Raw genomic sequence first — 16,215 nt, 5'->3', positions numbered from 1 at the left:
ATACTCCCACCGTCGGACAGAGAACGACATGCTACTTGGATAGCCTGAACTCTATGACTACACTAGGCTAAGCTAACGGTGCTGATTCCCGTGGTTTTCTTTTTCTTTTTGCCATTGAAACATGCTATTTACATCCCGCTCTGTAAGCATTGATGGGACACCTGCGGCAGCTTTGCGCACGATTGGACACAGAGTGGTGTGGGTCTCTCTGCTCTGCCTGCAGCTGAACCTGCTGCGTGAAGCTACAGTGACTGACCGCTTGTACATGCGCTGAGGCGGGGGAGGAGCTCACGGCCGCTGCTTGTCAAAGACAGTAGCCTGACTGCAGAATGATTTCACGTCAGTCTCCAAACGTCACCAGAGAGAGTCACTAGTTGCTTTAGATTAAAAAAAAAAAAAAGTTTGGAAAGCCGCCAAATTTAGTGAGAGAGACGCCAAGTTGCCAACACTCGTCTCCATGCTGTGGTAAAAATGCCTCTCTGTATTACTTGATGCGCATGTCCAGAACCGAACAGAACACTCACCTTCCTGAACCGTCCCACACTCCTAATGGTAACATAGGTTTATTTCACGTTCAAGTTTTGTCAATAGTTCTGTAGGGCTGCTGGGAGTTTTTTTCTTATCAAGTGCTAAAAACTGCAATTCCTTAAATGGCCACTTGAGGCTGGAAAAAGTGAGACAAGCACCTCCAAGCCAAAATGTCTGACTCTAAATAAGCATATAACAGATAAATCAGGAGAAAATCCATATGCATTAATCACATCTTGGTACCCCCCCCCCCCCCCCCCCCCCCCCCTCTAGGTTCTGAGACCCGTCATCCTGCATGGCCTCAGTGGCTTCAGGGTTCTGGGGCACAGCTGCTTGCTGCTCACACTCCAAACTGCCGAGATCTGGAGGTCAAAAAGTAGGAAGAGGATGCTCACCTCCGTTTATGTCATCCACCCGGAGATGTTCCGGAGTGCCCAGTCTCGGGGGTGGAGCTGTGTCTCCAGGGCCCATGGTGGTGGAGGTGGGGGAGCCTGGAGGTGGAGGGTCAGGGCCTGGTGAGGGCAACAGAAAGCTGTTTGAGGCATGTCGGTGCGGAGACCTGGATCGAGTTCGTAAACTGGTGATGCCTGAAAATGTGAACAGCCGGGACACGGCAGGGAGGAAATCAACACCACTCCACTTTGCTGCAGGTGAGAGGGTAGATACAGTACACTTTCATTCTGGAGTTTACGTTCTCCACCTTGATGATGACAGTCACTGAAACTGCTTCCTCTTTGTAAAGCCTTGTTAGACTGTTGCAGCATGCCTCTGCTTCACTGTATATTCTTTGAATAATTTATCAGGATAGATTTGAAATGAGACACAAAGACGTCTGAGAGCTCAGACAGTGAATGAATAATAAATTACAGGGCTGATGAATGACTTGTGATTTTTAACTTAAAACTCTCTTGTATGTCTCTAGGTTTTGGCCGTAAAGATGTGGTGGACTTCCTCCTCCAGAATGGATCTGACGTCCACGCCAGAGATGATGGAGGGCTGATATCCCTCCATAACGCCTGCTCCTTCGGCCATGCTGAGGTACCTGCAGCTGTGACATATCTGATTTTGTCTTTTAAACTTCTGGGAGCTTTGCACCATTGTGTGGTTTCCCGTGTAGGTGGTGAGATTGTTGCTTTACCATGGGGCGGATGCAAATGCCAGAGACAACTGGAACTACACTCCGCTCCATGAGGCGGCCATCAAAGGGAAGATTGACGTGTGCATAGGTAGGACATCGGTCCGTGTTTTACCAGATCAGTCACTGTGTGTGTCAAAGTGACACGTAGTTATTGCAATGTTTTTTGTGTACGTAGTGCTCTTGCAGCATGGTGCCGAGCCAACCATCAGGAACACAGATGGTCGAACTGCTCTGGATTTGGCGGAACCATCCACTAAAGCAGTTCTGACAGGTGAGGAGATCAGATAAACAGACACTGGGGTTTATTTTTTACAGTGGGCTAACATGTTAAGCTTAAAGTGCAGCCATGGAATTACTATTAAAGTCAACCATGTCCTTGTCCCTGGATTTTTCCGCGATTTTCCTTACTAATGTGAAAAATATGAACAAAAGTAAACAACACTGTGCTAATGTTGCTCTGGAACATGACAAAGAAAGGAGTTTTATCCATAGTGTTTCTTGTTTTTTAGGAGAATACAGAAAAGACGAACTTCTGGAAAGTGCAAGGTGCTGGTCTCTGCCTCACTCCCTAAATGACTGAAATAACCTTATTATTCCTGAAATGACCTTATTACACTGTTTGGTCATGCTGATATCCCAACAGGAGTGGGAACGAGGAGAAGCTCATGGCTTTGCTGACGCGACTAAATGTCAACTGTCACGCCAGCGATGGACGAAAGGTGAATATGATGCCAACAGTGTTGGCAAGTGTTGGCTGCCATCTTTTTTGTTTGGCTTTTATGCTGAGATTTAAATTCTGACTGAATGTTGTTGCTGCAGTGTAAGCATCAGCTGGTTGTGTTGTTTTTTTTAGTCGACACCGTTACACCTGGCAGCAGGGTACAACCGTGTCAAGACGGTGCAGCTGTTACTGCAGCATGGTGCTGATGTGCACGCCAAGGACAAGGGGTAAGAGGACTTTTTCTGAGTCCTCATAACATTAGATTGGCTATGCATATCCAATACAATTTCCTTTGCAGATATTACAAGTAACCATTATACTTGTTGAAGTAACCTCCATACCTTAGCCAAGTCTGGAACTGAAGCATCAGAGTAGACATTCACTTGAGTCTTGCACAGGAATGGACTGCTGGGCTGAAGACCAGCAAAAATATCTCCACCTCTCTAGAAAAGACACCTCCAAGCCAGACTGAAGTATGAGGATGCTCTAGTCACTAGAGCACTAGAGTCTAGTGCATCTGGGAATCTTGTAAGAGTCCAAGAACTCACAAAAAAAGACTATTAGTGTGTCTTAGTCGTTTTCTCATCCAACATTGCAAGAATCTGAAGCATATGTGTTTTCTAGTGAAGAATTCCCTTCAGTAGAGCAAAGTGAACACTACTGACTGGCCTGCACAAAGTACTGAGTGCACTAAAGACCAGGGTCCATGCCAGGAGACCAGCGTGAGGGCTTAGAGGGAATTCTGTGCCCTGAGTTTTTCCTCTTGCTGCATAGTGGGAATATACTTGCAGCTTCAGGTTTAAAAAAGATCAAAATAAATAGGACCTGATATTTCCTCTTTATATAAGGTTAGCTAGCAGGGACACCAGTATGAGTAACAGTACTGCTGTGTTCTGTGTCTTTCAGGGACCTGGTTCCTCTTCACAACGCCTGTTCATATGGCCACTATGAAGTGACTGAGCTGTTGGTGAAGGTATGAGTTTAGAGGTTTTTCTTGTCAGAAATGTTCACTGCTTCCTGTCTGATCATGTGTCTGTGCGTTCAGCATGGGGCCTGTGTTAACGCCATGGACCTGTGGCAGTTCACCCCTCTGCACGAAGCTGCTTCCAAGAACCGCATGGAGGTAAAGAACGGAGAGTTAAAGGTAGGGTAGGAGATTTCATTCTGATGCATTGTTAAATTAATAATAATAATAATTGAAATCTTTATTAGTCCCACAATGGGGAAATTGCTTAAGGCAGCCCAGCAAAGAGTGCCATACACCAGTGAGTACACTGGAGGCTATGCAGGTAAAGTGTCTTGCCCAAGGACACACAACAGTGACTAGGGAGGAGTTGGGATTGAACCACCAACCTTCCGGTTACGGGTCATCTGTGGAAGCTATAAAACGCTAAAAACATCAGCCAATCCTACGAGGCGCCCCTGCGCGGAGTATTGGCTGGTTGTCACACTCTTCCTGCTCTGCGCACACCAGAGAGGTACGTGCATGATGGCCGAAGTCACAGACTGGTTGGGAGGCGTGGCTTCGGGGTGAGCTCGGACAGAAAGGGGCGTGTGTTTACTTTTAAAATCTGGCTGACTCTCACTGAGTTTTCAAAATCTCCTACCCTACCTTTAAAGCGAAATATTTTTGGGACGATTTGTTTTGATTTAGCCACAAGATGGCAGTGGTTCACATCACTGGTTGCTTGTACAGGTGTGTTCACTGCTGCTGACCTACGGCGCTGACCCCACCTCTTTGAACTGCCACAATAAAAGCTCCATCGACCTCGCTCCAACCACGCAGCTGAAGGAACGACTCGCCTGTATGTCCTATTAACCTCTGTACGTGAAGAGGTAGAAAATATGAAAATATTTAATTAGGAGTGTTTTCTTTGGCAGATGAGTTCAGAGGTCACAGCCTGCTCCAGGCGGCCCGGGATGCCGATATGTTTCGAGTCAAGAAGCATCTGACCCTGGAGACCATCAACTTCAAACATCCACACGTTCAGGAGACGGCACTGGTAATATACCTTTCCTTTTGTTTCCTTTGTGGCAGCGAAACGGCAATTTTGTGTAAATGTCTGATAATTAATTGTGGGTTTTCAGCATTGTGCGTCCGCCTCTCCATATCCAAGGAGGAAGCAGGTATGTGAACTCCTCCTGAGGAAGGGAGCCAACGTCAACGAGAGGACTAAAGAGTAAGTCCTGTGGCGGATTGTATTTGACTTGTGATGTCACTGTGTTTCTGAGTCTGCTGTGATGTCACTCTTTCCCTCAGCCTGCTGACGCCCCTCCACCTGGCGTCGGAGAAAGCCCACAATGACGTCATTGAGGTGTTGGTCAAGCACGAAGCAAAGGTTAGTAGCCAGAAGCAGTTGTTGGTGTTGGCCTTCTATTGCAGTAGCAAACTTCTCATGTGCTGTTTACCTACAGGTGAATGCGGTGGATCATCTGGGCCAGACAGCGCTGCATCGGGCCGCTCACTGCGGACATCTGCAGACCTGCAGGCTGCTGCTGATGGCAGGCTGTGACCCCCTGCTCACGTCGCTGCAAGGGTTCTTACCCTCACAGCTGGGCAATGAGAGCATCCAGGAGATACTGCAAGGTGGCTCTGAGCATCACAAAGCATTATTAGGAATGGGTTTTGATTTGATTAGTCATTGTTTCATGCTTGTGCCTCAGCAGAAGGAGCACTGATTGGCAACTCTGAAGTCAACCGACAGCTGCTGGAGGCCTCAAAATCAGGAGACCTGGACACTGTTAAGGTGGATTTCACAACAAATTTCTACCCCCTCTTTTAATTCTCTGTTTTGTAACTGTAGAAGATCTTAGTATTAGGCAAATACAACCTCAGATGAACAACAACATCACAAAGAAGATTAAATGTAAAAAGGCGTACAAACGTTTGAACGTGCCTATATGTGAATGACATTCATCTCTATGATCAGAGAGAAGCCTGCATGAACATTAGAGTGTCTCTCATCTCTCTGTAGAAGGTCTGCACGACTCAAAATGTGAACTGCAGGGACGTGGAGGGTCGACAGTCAACGCCGCTGCACTTCGCCGCCGGTTATAACCGCCTAGCTGTTGTTCAGTTTCTGCTGCAGCACGGAGCTGACGTACATGCCAAGGATAAAGGGTGAGGTCCTAATGTGGTGAACCTATGCTGAATGTCCTAAAAGAATTTATCATTCATATTCCTCATGTGCATAATCAGACAAATTAAATGTATCTTTCCTTTAAAAATTAGCAGCATCACAAAATGAGTTTTACCTTTAAGTGGTCTCTGTGTCTCTCAGAGGTCTGGTTCCCCTCCATAACGCCTGTTCGTATGGTCACTATGAGGTTGCAGAACTGTTGGTTCTTTGCGGCGCTGTCGTCAATGTGGCCGACCTCTGGAAGTTTACACCGCTGCACGAAGCTGCCGCCAAAGCCAAATATGGCATCTGCAAACTCCTGCTGCAGGTATGCACATACATACAGTACATACATAAATTTGGTCAAATGTGACACAAATGTGTAAAAAGTATCAGGTTTTAAATTATGTCCTGCCTTCAGCACGGCGCTGATCCGACCAGGAAGAACCGGGATGGTAACACCCCTCTTGATCTGGTTAAGGACGCTGATACTGACATCCAGGACCTGCTGCGAGGCGACGCCGCCCTGTTGGATGCCGCCAAGAAAGGCTGTCTGGCACGAGTGAAGAAACTCTGCACGCGAGACAATGTCAACTGTAGAGACACACAAGGGAGACATTCCACCCCGCTGCACCTGGCAGGTGAGAAGACACACACACACATCTGACCCAAAGGACTGAATCACTACGAACAAGTAATGATGCCAGACTGTTGTGTGTTTGTTATAGCGGGTTATAATAACCTGGAGGTTGCAGAGTACCTGTTACAGCACGGAGCAGAGGTCAACTCTCAGGACAAAGGAGGACTGATTCCTCTGCACAATGCTGCCTCCTATGGGGTGAGTCGGGGATAACATCCACTTACCACTAGAGGAGTGTGCAATCGCCTGTACACATTTTGGTTTAAACTGTGGTTAAAATGACCTCAGTGCTTTTATTTGAGGAGAGCTTTACTCTGACACTTACACGCACACATATGCACAATGAGATTGATAACTGCTGATTGAAGAGACAGAAAGAGGGCTCACAGCTGACGAGGGGTGAACTGTATTACTAGTGTGTAAGTGTACTTATTATTACTGCTGTTATGGAGACACTGAGGTTCACACTCTCACAATGTGAGCAATGTTTTGCTATTTGCGGACAGAGAATATCTGCATAATCTACCTGTAGAAAATGCTGGTAATGATTAAAGTTTGCTTCCTAAAATACAGCACCCTTTTCAAAATAAAAGCCTTATCAGTGTGAACAAACTGATGAGTCTGATTCGTTTCCTGACCTGCAGCACGTGGATGTGGCTGCTCTCCTCATCAAGTACAACGCCTGTGTCAACGCCACAGACAAGTGGGCATTCACTCCTCTGCACGAGGCGGCTCAGAAGGGTCGTACGCAGCTCTGTGCGCTCCTTTTGGCTCATGGTGCTGACCCCACCTTGCAGAACCAGGAAGGGCAGTCATCACTGAACCTGGTCGGGGTTTGTGTCCATCTGACTTAAAGGGACAGTAAACTAAAGTATAATGTACTTATAGTTCAATTTTTGTAAACCTTCTTCCTTTCATTCTCTACATCCCTTCTGGCAGGCTGACGATGTTCGGGCTTTGCTAACGGCAGCGATGCCTCCCTCTGTTCTTCCTGGCTGTTATAAACCTCAGGTTATAAGGGTAGCAGCATCGGTTGCTGGTGGTCCACCAGTCGCTGTCGTCCCGCCACTACTCTCCTCTTCTTCCCCCTCTTTCTCATCTTCTTCCCCTACTCCTTCTCCTCTCCTCCTTCACACATCTTCTTCCTCCACCTCATCTTCTGGTCTTGATGCCACAGCTGCGCTTACAAACAACAGTAATTCCACCACTGCCTCAAACTCCACATCTTCACCACAGCCGTCATCATCATCATCATCTGCATTCACTGAGATGTCAGCTTTGCTGTCGGTCGCTGAGGGATCACTATGTGCCGAGAAGAAAGAGGAAGGTAAGTGTACATGGACATCTCCTCACATGGGTTAAAGTTAGCTACAGTAGCTTCACTCTGCTAACAAAGCAGGAACACAAAGTTGAGTTGTGTGTGTGTGTGTACTTGCAGGACCTGAGCTCAGTATCTGTCAGTTCTTAAAGAATCTGGGACTGGAGCATCTTCTGGAAATCTTTCTCAGGGAACAGGTGAGTTTAGCAACAAGAAGAAAGGATCATTCAACATTTAAACGTTTTGTGTTAAAAAAATGCTGCTTTCTTTGAAAAACACAAAAAAACAGAAAGCAAGGAGACTAAATCTGAACTACACTTCAGAACCTGCCAGAGAATCTTCATGATATTATGTTTCTTTTAGCATCACAGTCATCCAGTTTGTACATTCATAACACAATGCAACACATGCAGTGAATTAATTAATACCACTAATTTGATTAAATGTGAACAAATCCAGGCCTTTCATTAATCAGATTAGTTTCCTTCAGATTTTCCATTTATTTTCACACTAATTTAAAACAAAACAGGGATTTATTTTGAAAGTACAAGGACATGGTGGATAGAGCACACATAAATGGGTGTGGTGTCACAGATGACTGCAAACATTTTACTTTTTCCAGTTCTATTTACAGGTTGAAATTGTTATGTATTTAGTTGTAATATTCATTTTATGCAGAGGGCCTAGAAATGCCACATGCCAATAAATGTCCATACAAAGATAAAAAAAAAACATGTATCCCTGTGTGTGTGCAGATTACTCTGGATGTGCTGGTGGAGATGGGTCACCGTGAGCTGAAGGAGATCGGCATAAACGCCTACGGACACAGACACAAGATCATCAAAGGAGTGGAGAGGCTCATCAGCGGGCCGCAGAGTGAGGACACACATGCGCACTTCAACGCAGAGTTCAGCAACCCACACACACGTTCTCTTATCTACTAGCAGCAATTCCACTATCAGAGCTAAATTTTATGTGCTTTTTTTAAGTATAAGAAATGTAAGAAGAGCTGTAGCATCATTTGTAATGTGTGTGCGTGTGTATGCGTCAGGTCTGAACCCCTATCTAACGCTTAACACGGCTAACAGTGGGACAATTTTGATTGACCTTGCATCCGACGACAAGGAGTTCCAGTCAGTGGAGGAGGAGGTACACACTGTTCCTGCGGCTCAGATGAACGCTTTTAACAGCACGTTAATGACAGCTGGTGTTAACGATGAGTTTGTGTTGATTAGATGCAGAGCACGATTAGAGAGCACCGAGACGGCGGCCATGCTGGAGGAGTCTTTAACAGATACAACCTGGTCAAGGTAACATACCGCCATCTGTGTTTTCACAGCCTAGAGTAAGGCAGATAGGAAATTGAACTGACCTTTGACCTCTGTTTCAGATCCAGAAAGTGTGCAACAAGAAACTGTGGGAAAGGTACAGCCACCGCAGGAAGGAGGTGTCAGAGGAAAACCACAACCACTCCAACGAGCGCATGTTGTTTCACGGTAAGAATACGAACAGGAAAAAGTAGAAGTTCAACCGTGGCAATAAAGCAGCTAAAATACAAATGCTTCCATTCAGGTTCTCCGTTCGTCAACGCCATCATTCACAAAGGTTTTGACGAGCGCCATGCCTACATTGGGGGGATGTTCGGCGCTGGGATTTACTTTGCAGAGAACTCGTCGAAGAGTAACCAGTACGTCTACGGTATCGGAGGAGGGACGGGGTGTCCGCTGCACAAAGACCGCTCCTGCTACATCTGCCACAGGTGCACCATATTTCAGAGTCTTCCAAACAAATTTTAAATGCACATGTCTACTCACAGTTTTTGTGTCTTTCTCAGGCACCTGTTGTTCTGCAGGGTGACTCTGGGTAAATCCTTCCTGCAGTTCAGTGCCATGAAGATGGCTCACTCACCGCCGGGTCACCACTCGGTCACGGGCAGGCCGAGTGTCAATGGCCTCGCTCTGGCCGAGTACGTCATTTACAGAGGAGAGCAGGTCAGAAATAGCATTTTATTATGTATCTTTATTTTATTTACTTGTATTTAGTTAGATTCATACAAGCCTGAATTGAAGCATCACTGTGTGGATCTTGTTGTTGTATCAGCTTCAATTTTTCTCTGAAGGGCAGAGTCATCGACATAAAACTGCAGGAAGACAGAACATCATTATATAAGTGGAGAGCGCAGCTTGTGCTCAGACAATTGTAATTGTACATGTAATGTCTTCTGCCGAAACCAATAGCTGTCCAGAAGTGGCTCTTCACAATCCTGCATAAATAGACGTCCACTCGAGCAATCAGCGGCGCGATGGGCAAGTGAAATTACATGCAGAGGTCGGCTTTGTAGCTGATAGCTGGAGAGCAGCGAGGCTGAAGAGATGAAGATGAGCTAAGGGGGCATTAGAGCCAAGGCTGCTAGCTACTTTTCTCTGAACTGTGTCATATCACACTGTCTGTTTCCTGTGAGACAAACTGTGTTTATACAGACATATAACAATAACTTTAAATATATGGGATACATTTGTGAAAACATTTCTCTCGTTACTGAATGTCAGCGAACGCCTCTCTGCTGCTCCACAGGCCTATCCAGAGTACCTGATCACCTACCAGATCATGAAGCCCGAAGCGCCTGCTGACGGATGAAGCCGAGGGAATCAGCTGAGCCTTCGTTTCTTGAACTGCATGCACAAAGAAAAAATACAAATTATTATTTATACAATGTATAAACGTAGGTTTTTATCAGATGCCTGTTTTTTATGGTTTGTTTTATGCACTTTATATTAACAATGGTTTGTGTCATGTGATGTGATGATTTTGTTTGTCGTCCAGTGATTTCAGGGTACCAAGCTTTTTTTTTATAAAGGTTGTGTCAAACATCAGTGCCGAATAAAGTTTGGCATCGAAATTCTCAACACTAATATGGGATCTTTAAAAATCCCTTTCTTCCAAAAAAAAATCTTTACATGTTGCTCGGCAACATCCTAACGAGGTGAAGTGTTAATATCATTTGACAAAGATGTTATGTGTACATTTATTTTTTGGTACAAGCATGTCCTGAACATTTCTACAATGGGAAAAAAAAAAACTTTTGTTGGATTTTGAAGCAGTCTGAGGCACTGATTTAACTCTGAGAAGCTGTGCCTCAATGAAGTGCAGCTTCTGATTGCTTAGCAGCCAATTACATACATATGAGTCAGTCTGAGCATGTCATCCTCCACAGCATCCTTGCTGCACCCAGACCCAGATTTAAGCCTCCAAATTTGACCGTTTTCTGACTTTATTGTAGCTTTCATCAATGTTAGCTTAGCGCTAACTTATGTTCATGTTTTAAATGTGGTTATTTTAGCCTCATGACTAAACTTATATTTGCTGCCCCAATCTCATTGCTGTATTAAAAATACAGTGAGGCTGCAGTGTTAGAAGCAAGTAATCAAACTCCTAAAATCAGACTAAAAACCTGCAGAGGAAACACTGACTGTCGCCTGATATGTGAAGTTAATGGGCGCTAATGGCGATGCTCTGGCACGCTGATGTACAGGGAAGCAGCAGCTGAAGGTATTGTGACTGATGTAACAAAATGGTGCTATTTTTAAAGCTTCTTTCACCACTCCCCATACCATGAAGTGCAAAACTGGTATTGGTGTTAGTTGTTAGATGTGTTTGTTGCACTTGATTTCTATAAATGCTTGTCAACAACGTTTCATTTAATAAATGATGGTTCGAAAAAAAAAAGATTTTGAGAAACTGAGAAATTTTTATTTTGAAAATTTGAGATCAAACCGTTTTCATGGATTGTCATCGACTGTACACCTCAGCTGTTAAGGCTATGCATTGCAATATCACACAGTAATGGAAACATCTTGAGCGGTGACACTTCGTCCTGGGCTTTAATGACACGTCAGCCTGAGTCTCATGGGTTCCAGGAGCTCTGTCAGTCAGGATGACAGCAACACAGATTGAACACATGCCAGCTTTAGTCAGCATCACCGTTCAGGTCAAAGCGTCTGACCTGCATCATTTGCGTTACTTGTTTTGTCAAGGTCTAATATGTGTTCCTGTCATAAAGGATGTAGCCGCAATTGTGTTTAATATTAGCTCAGACCAAGAAAAAGGCATGCTAAAATATGCTATATGCAGCCTAATTCTATTTAAAAACACCATCTTAAGTCAGATAAGGGATCCAGATGATGTACACACAAAGTGCTCAAATCAGCAAATTTATTTTAATCCTTCAGAGGAAAAAAAAAAAAAAAAAAAAAAAGCGGTGGGGGAAGGCTTCTGGCAGGCTGAAGTTCAATTGCCGAGTTAATCCTGCAAAACAATACATTAGCAATTTTTTTATAAACATTGTATAATTAAGAAAGTCTTACCTCAGTAGGATTTCCTTTCAGACCCAGCCACTGGTTGGGACGGTCTTGGAGCATTGGCAGCAGTGAAGGGAGAGGCCACAGGGATGTATACATCTGGGGAATATTTAGTGTGGGACAAGAATTGTCTTGCTCGCTGGTAGCCATTTCTGGACTGGATAATGTGGGTTGGTGCCTTTGGGAGAGTGCCCTGTGGTTCGTCCAACATGATGGGTTCTGGAAAAGATTCTACTGGCCTCCTGTTGTATAGGAAGAACCTGTCAGGAGCTCCAACTGCAGCATGCTCATCCTGGGGGGCAGACCAAGCTCCAGCACCGTAGAGGGCAGCACCGTTGGGAGCAGACCAAGCTCCAGCGCCGTAGGGGGCAGACCCAGCTCCAGCGCCGTAGGGGGCAGCGCCGTAGGGGGCAGATCCAGCTCCAGCGCCGTAGGGGGCAGCGCCGTAGGGGGCAGATCCAGCTCCAGCGCCGTAGGGGGGCGGCGCCGTAGGGGGCAGCGCCGTAGGGGGCAGCGCCGTAGGGGGCAGTCCCAGCTCCAGCGCCGTAGGGGGCAGCGCCGTAGGGGGCAGCGGCGTAGGGGGCAGACCCAGCTCCAGCGCCGTATGGGGCAGCGCCGTAGGGGGCAGACCCAGCTCCAGCGCCGTATGGGGCAACGCCGTAGGGGACAGACCCAGCTCCAGCGCCGTATGGGGCAGCGCCGTAGGGGACAGACCCAGCTCCAGCGCCGTATGGGCCAGCGCCGTAGGGGACAGACCCAGCTCCAGCGCCGTAGGGGGCAGCGCCGTAGGGGGCAGACCCAGCTCCAGCGCCGTAGGGGCCGGTGCCGTAGGGGACAGTCCCAGCTCCAGCGCCGTATGGGGCAGCGCCGTAGGGGGCAGACCCAGCTCCAGCGCCGTATGGGGCAGCGCCGTAGGGGGCAGACCCAGTCCAGACCCGTAGGGGGCAGACCCAGCTCCAGCGCCGTAGGGGGCAGACCCAGCTCCAGCGCCGTAGGGGGCAGACCCAGCTCCAGCGCCGTAGGGGGCAGACCAGCTCCAGCGCCGTAGGGGGCAGACCCAGCTCAGCGCGTAGGGGCAGCGCGTAGGGGCAGACCCAGCTCCAGCGCCGTAGGGGGCAGCGCCGTAGGGGGCAGACCCAGCTCCAGCGCCGTAGGGGGCAGCGCCGTAGGGGGCAGACCCAGCTCCAGCGCCGTAGGGGGCAGCGCCGTAGGGGGCAGCGCCGTAGGGGCAGCGCCGTAGGGGCAGACCCAGCTCCAGCGCCGTAGGGGGCAGCGCGTAGGGGCAGACCCAGCTCCAGCGCTGTAGGGGCGGCGCCGTAGGGGGCAGCGCCGTAGGGGGCAGACCCAGCTCCAGCGCCGTAGGGGTCAGACCAGGGAGCAGGCCCAGCTCCAGCTGCAGCGCCAGCCTGCCCCCCTGCTCCAGCGTCAGCTGCAGCGCTGTAGGGGGCAGACCCATTCTCGGTATTGGCAGGGGCTGAAATTTCAGGCGCCTCATAGATGGGCTTACTAGGTCTCTTCTCTGTACCTGCAGGAGGGTTAACAAATAAGGGGTTGTAAGGATGAGCTTCAGGTGCACTGGGGGAGCCTTGAGTCACAACAAACCTGTCTGGCTTATAGTTTGGTACAGAACTCGCACCTGCTTTGGTTCCAGTGGTAGAGGAATCTGACTCAGCATCTGGTCCATCAACTACCTTTAAGTTGTAGGGATACTTGTAGTCTAGACAAAGACATGTTGGAGTCAATGAGAGAAAAAGCACCTGCATTTAACAGTTGACATGTTAGCAATCTTACCAGCTTTTGTTAAATAAAGGCTAGCACCAAAACGGAACAGCAGACAGAACCAAATACCCTGCAAAACAGGAATACAGATAAATAAAACTTTAACAATCTGTTTAAGAGCCCCAAAACATAAAAACCAAGTCACCTCAAAATGACTGCCAGCTCCATATTCAATCCAGCATGGCAATTCAATACCAACAGCCTGATAAAGGTTGTCTGTCACTGGCAAACTGCAGAGAAGCTGCTCTTTATACTATCTGTGCTCTAATTCCACTCATCAAAGACACCTGGAGCCCAATCAGTGCATGTACCAGCTTGTCTTCAACCATGCTCTTGTCAGAATCAACCATGATGCTTGTTTTGAGGTGAGTTGTTTGATGTTATTGTGTTTGTTTGTGCTAGGTTCTTTTACAGGAAACATTTGTCTTTCTCAACAGGATTTCCTGGATTTGGTTCCTGCTTGTTAGCGCTGGAGTTTGTTTCCCTTACAGCTACAGTTTGTTATGGATGCTAAATTACAAACTGATTAACACTTTGGCCTAGTTTGCTTTGCTAAAGCTTGACTTTTTTATGAAAATGTGAACTCTGGTTTCAGGTTAAACAGGCTCTGATGGAAGCTCCACTGGAGGCTTTGATGCTGGATCTGCTGGAAACATGGCTACAAGCTACAGTGGTAGGTCTGTCTGTGCAGCACTCCTCAGGATGAGCGTCCTGCAGGTGGAAATCCTGACTGGTTTTTCCCTGTACAACTAGAGGCTGTCAGGTTCTTTCCCAGCCTTGAGCATGTCAGAGTCTGAGGAGGAGCCACAAGGCACATCCCTTGAGATGCCTTCATCGTACATCATCCAGTCCAGCAATGGATACCAGCATGCAAGAGAAGTCCTGTGACTGGGTACAAGGGACAAACTAATAAGGTAACTCTACTTCCAACCCTGATGTTTAAACTATGGACAAACCTTTTTACTGATGTCTTTGTTTTACCTGCAGGTGGACCTCATCAGCAGAGATTCAGCCTTCAAGTCTAACATGTGCATGAAATTAACCTAATAAAATCTCACAATGGAAGTTGTGTTCATGTGTACTTGTAACATCTGAGGTATCAGAAAATGCCATGAAATGAAAGCACTTTAAAAGCACACACCAGAATAATGCCAACCTAGCATCTTGAACAACTCTGAGGATAAATAATGTTCCTGTGTGCCTATTGACTGGCTGTGAAAGAAGGCAGTAGCAGTGAAGAGGTTTAAGAACAATCTCAGCCTTCTACTCCCAGAGATGAAAGTGCACACAGACAGCCCATAAAGCTGGCTGTGTCTTGTTTCTCTGCCTGACCTTTTTGGCCTTGATGCTGCAGCTACATTTCATGAGTGGAACAAAGGCTTCAAACAGTGAGAGGCAGCAGTGTGATGGCCGGGCTGATGCCCAAACAGTGATTTTGATGTAAACCCAAACTCTAATAAGCATACAATCATACATGCTCTTCAGGTGAAGATGAACCTGCAGTTTTATTTTAGCTCAAACAAGTTAATTCTAGTAAGGAGTTACACAGCATGCAGCATGACATGAGAGCATGCAGCACCTGGGTGTCAGGGTTTGATGCATAATAGCATATGATATATTTTTTTTATGACTGGGGAAGATAAAGCTGTCATTGTTTGTGCTGCAAGTCAATCAGGTTATTTAAAAACAGAAAGCATTATGGGTAGAGATCCTGAGGACTCTAGCATAAGTGTTTAAATGTAGGGTTTTTTTGCTACTCTGTCCATAATATAATATGTAATATTTGTGGATTTACATCCTAACATTCTGGTAGAATGCTATGTTATGGTCGAAATCACCAAAACCTACAGTTTACTCCTACTCATAGAGCGCCTTCTAGATGAAATGCAGAACGTTTTTGGGAGACTGTCATGCAGAGAGTTGGATGGGTCTCCTTAAAAAAAAAGAAATATTGCCCTATGAAAATTTTTCTTATTTCCCTCTTCCTCTCTTCCTGTCTCTACGTGTCCTGCTGGAAGCTAATCAGCTCTGACCTCTCCATCTGGATCCAGTCACTGAGCTCCACCTGTTTGTCCTCATAAGTGTCACAAAAGTGACACTGAAACAAGTTTTCACCTTGAGCTTCACTCACTTTGATTCTTCCCCATGGAAACTGGTGTCGCTGTTGTCCTATAAGTCACAAAGAAAACATGTTTTTATTTACATTAATTTAATAGAGGTTTATTTGGATTGACTCGCTTAAGCCTCAAGGAACAACAATTTTGGGTGCTTCTGCATTGACCTCCTTTTGATTTAAACCTCTTAACTGCCAAACAATCTGTCACAACTTCACAGAAAATGATTAGTGTAGCAATAATAAATAGGTAATTGATTATCATCGTTTGCACAGTGCCACTTCCATGTAATGTTTGTACATAGAGTTTTTGACCTCCACTATGGCAGCCTGTCCTGCCTGATTTCTTAGCAACAGCTTGAGCCACAACTAGCGTCTATTTTTGTTGATTGGAACCTGACTGAAACATTTAGAACACACAGCCGGGTGCTCTTCTGATCTGTTGTTTTGCCTAATGTTGAATTTGGCTCCACAAACTCTGCAGGAGAAGGACGAGCCTGC

At 46.5% G+C, this 16,215-nt stretch overlaps 1 protein-coding gene across 1 annotated transcript; it reads left to right on the top strand.

The window, feature by feature from the left end:
• Nucleotides 1-823: 823 nt before the first annotated feature.
• Nucleotides 824-10,108, top strand: LOC114451609 (poly [ADP-ribose] polymerase tankyrase-2-like). The gene is made up of 29 exons (XM_028430368.1): nucleotides 824-1,178; nucleotides 1,451-1,566; nucleotides 1,646-1,754; nucleotides 1,842-1,937; nucleotides 2,176-2,212; nucleotides 2,310-2,385; nucleotides 2,520-2,614; nucleotides 3,294-3,360; nucleotides 3,433-3,510; nucleotides 4,084-4,192; nucleotides 4,269-4,390; nucleotides 4,476-4,567; nucleotides 4,648-4,726; nucleotides 4,803-4,974; nucleotides 5,052-5,134; nucleotides 5,363-5,508; nucleotides 5,669-5,834; nucleotides 5,928-6,147; nucleotides 6,235-6,344; nucleotides 6,791-6,979; nucleotides 7,086-7,473; nucleotides 7,585-7,661; nucleotides 8,220-8,340; nucleotides 8,516-8,613; nucleotides 8,700-8,774; nucleotides 8,855-8,960; nucleotides 9,037-9,223; nucleotides 9,299-9,455; nucleotides 10,039-10,108. The coding sequence occupies exons 1-29, from the start codon at nucleotides 824-826 to the stop codon at nucleotides 10,099-10,101; spliced, it is 3,789 nt and encodes a 1,262-aa protein (XP_028286169.1). The 3' UTR covers nucleotides 10,102-10,108.
• Nucleotides 10,109-16,215: the final 6,107 nt, after the last annotated feature.

This window comes from Parambassis ranga, chromosome 19 (genome assembly GCF_900634625.1).
Source record: "Parambassis ranga chromosome 19, fParRan2.1, whole genome shotgun sequence".
In the NCBI taxonomy this organism is placed as follows: domain Eukaryota; kingdom Metazoa; phylum Chordata; class Actinopteri; family Ambassidae; genus Parambassis; species Parambassis ranga.
The sequence above is the reverse complement of the archived record's forward strand: the minus strand, read 5'-3'. Positions and strand labels throughout refer to the sequence as shown.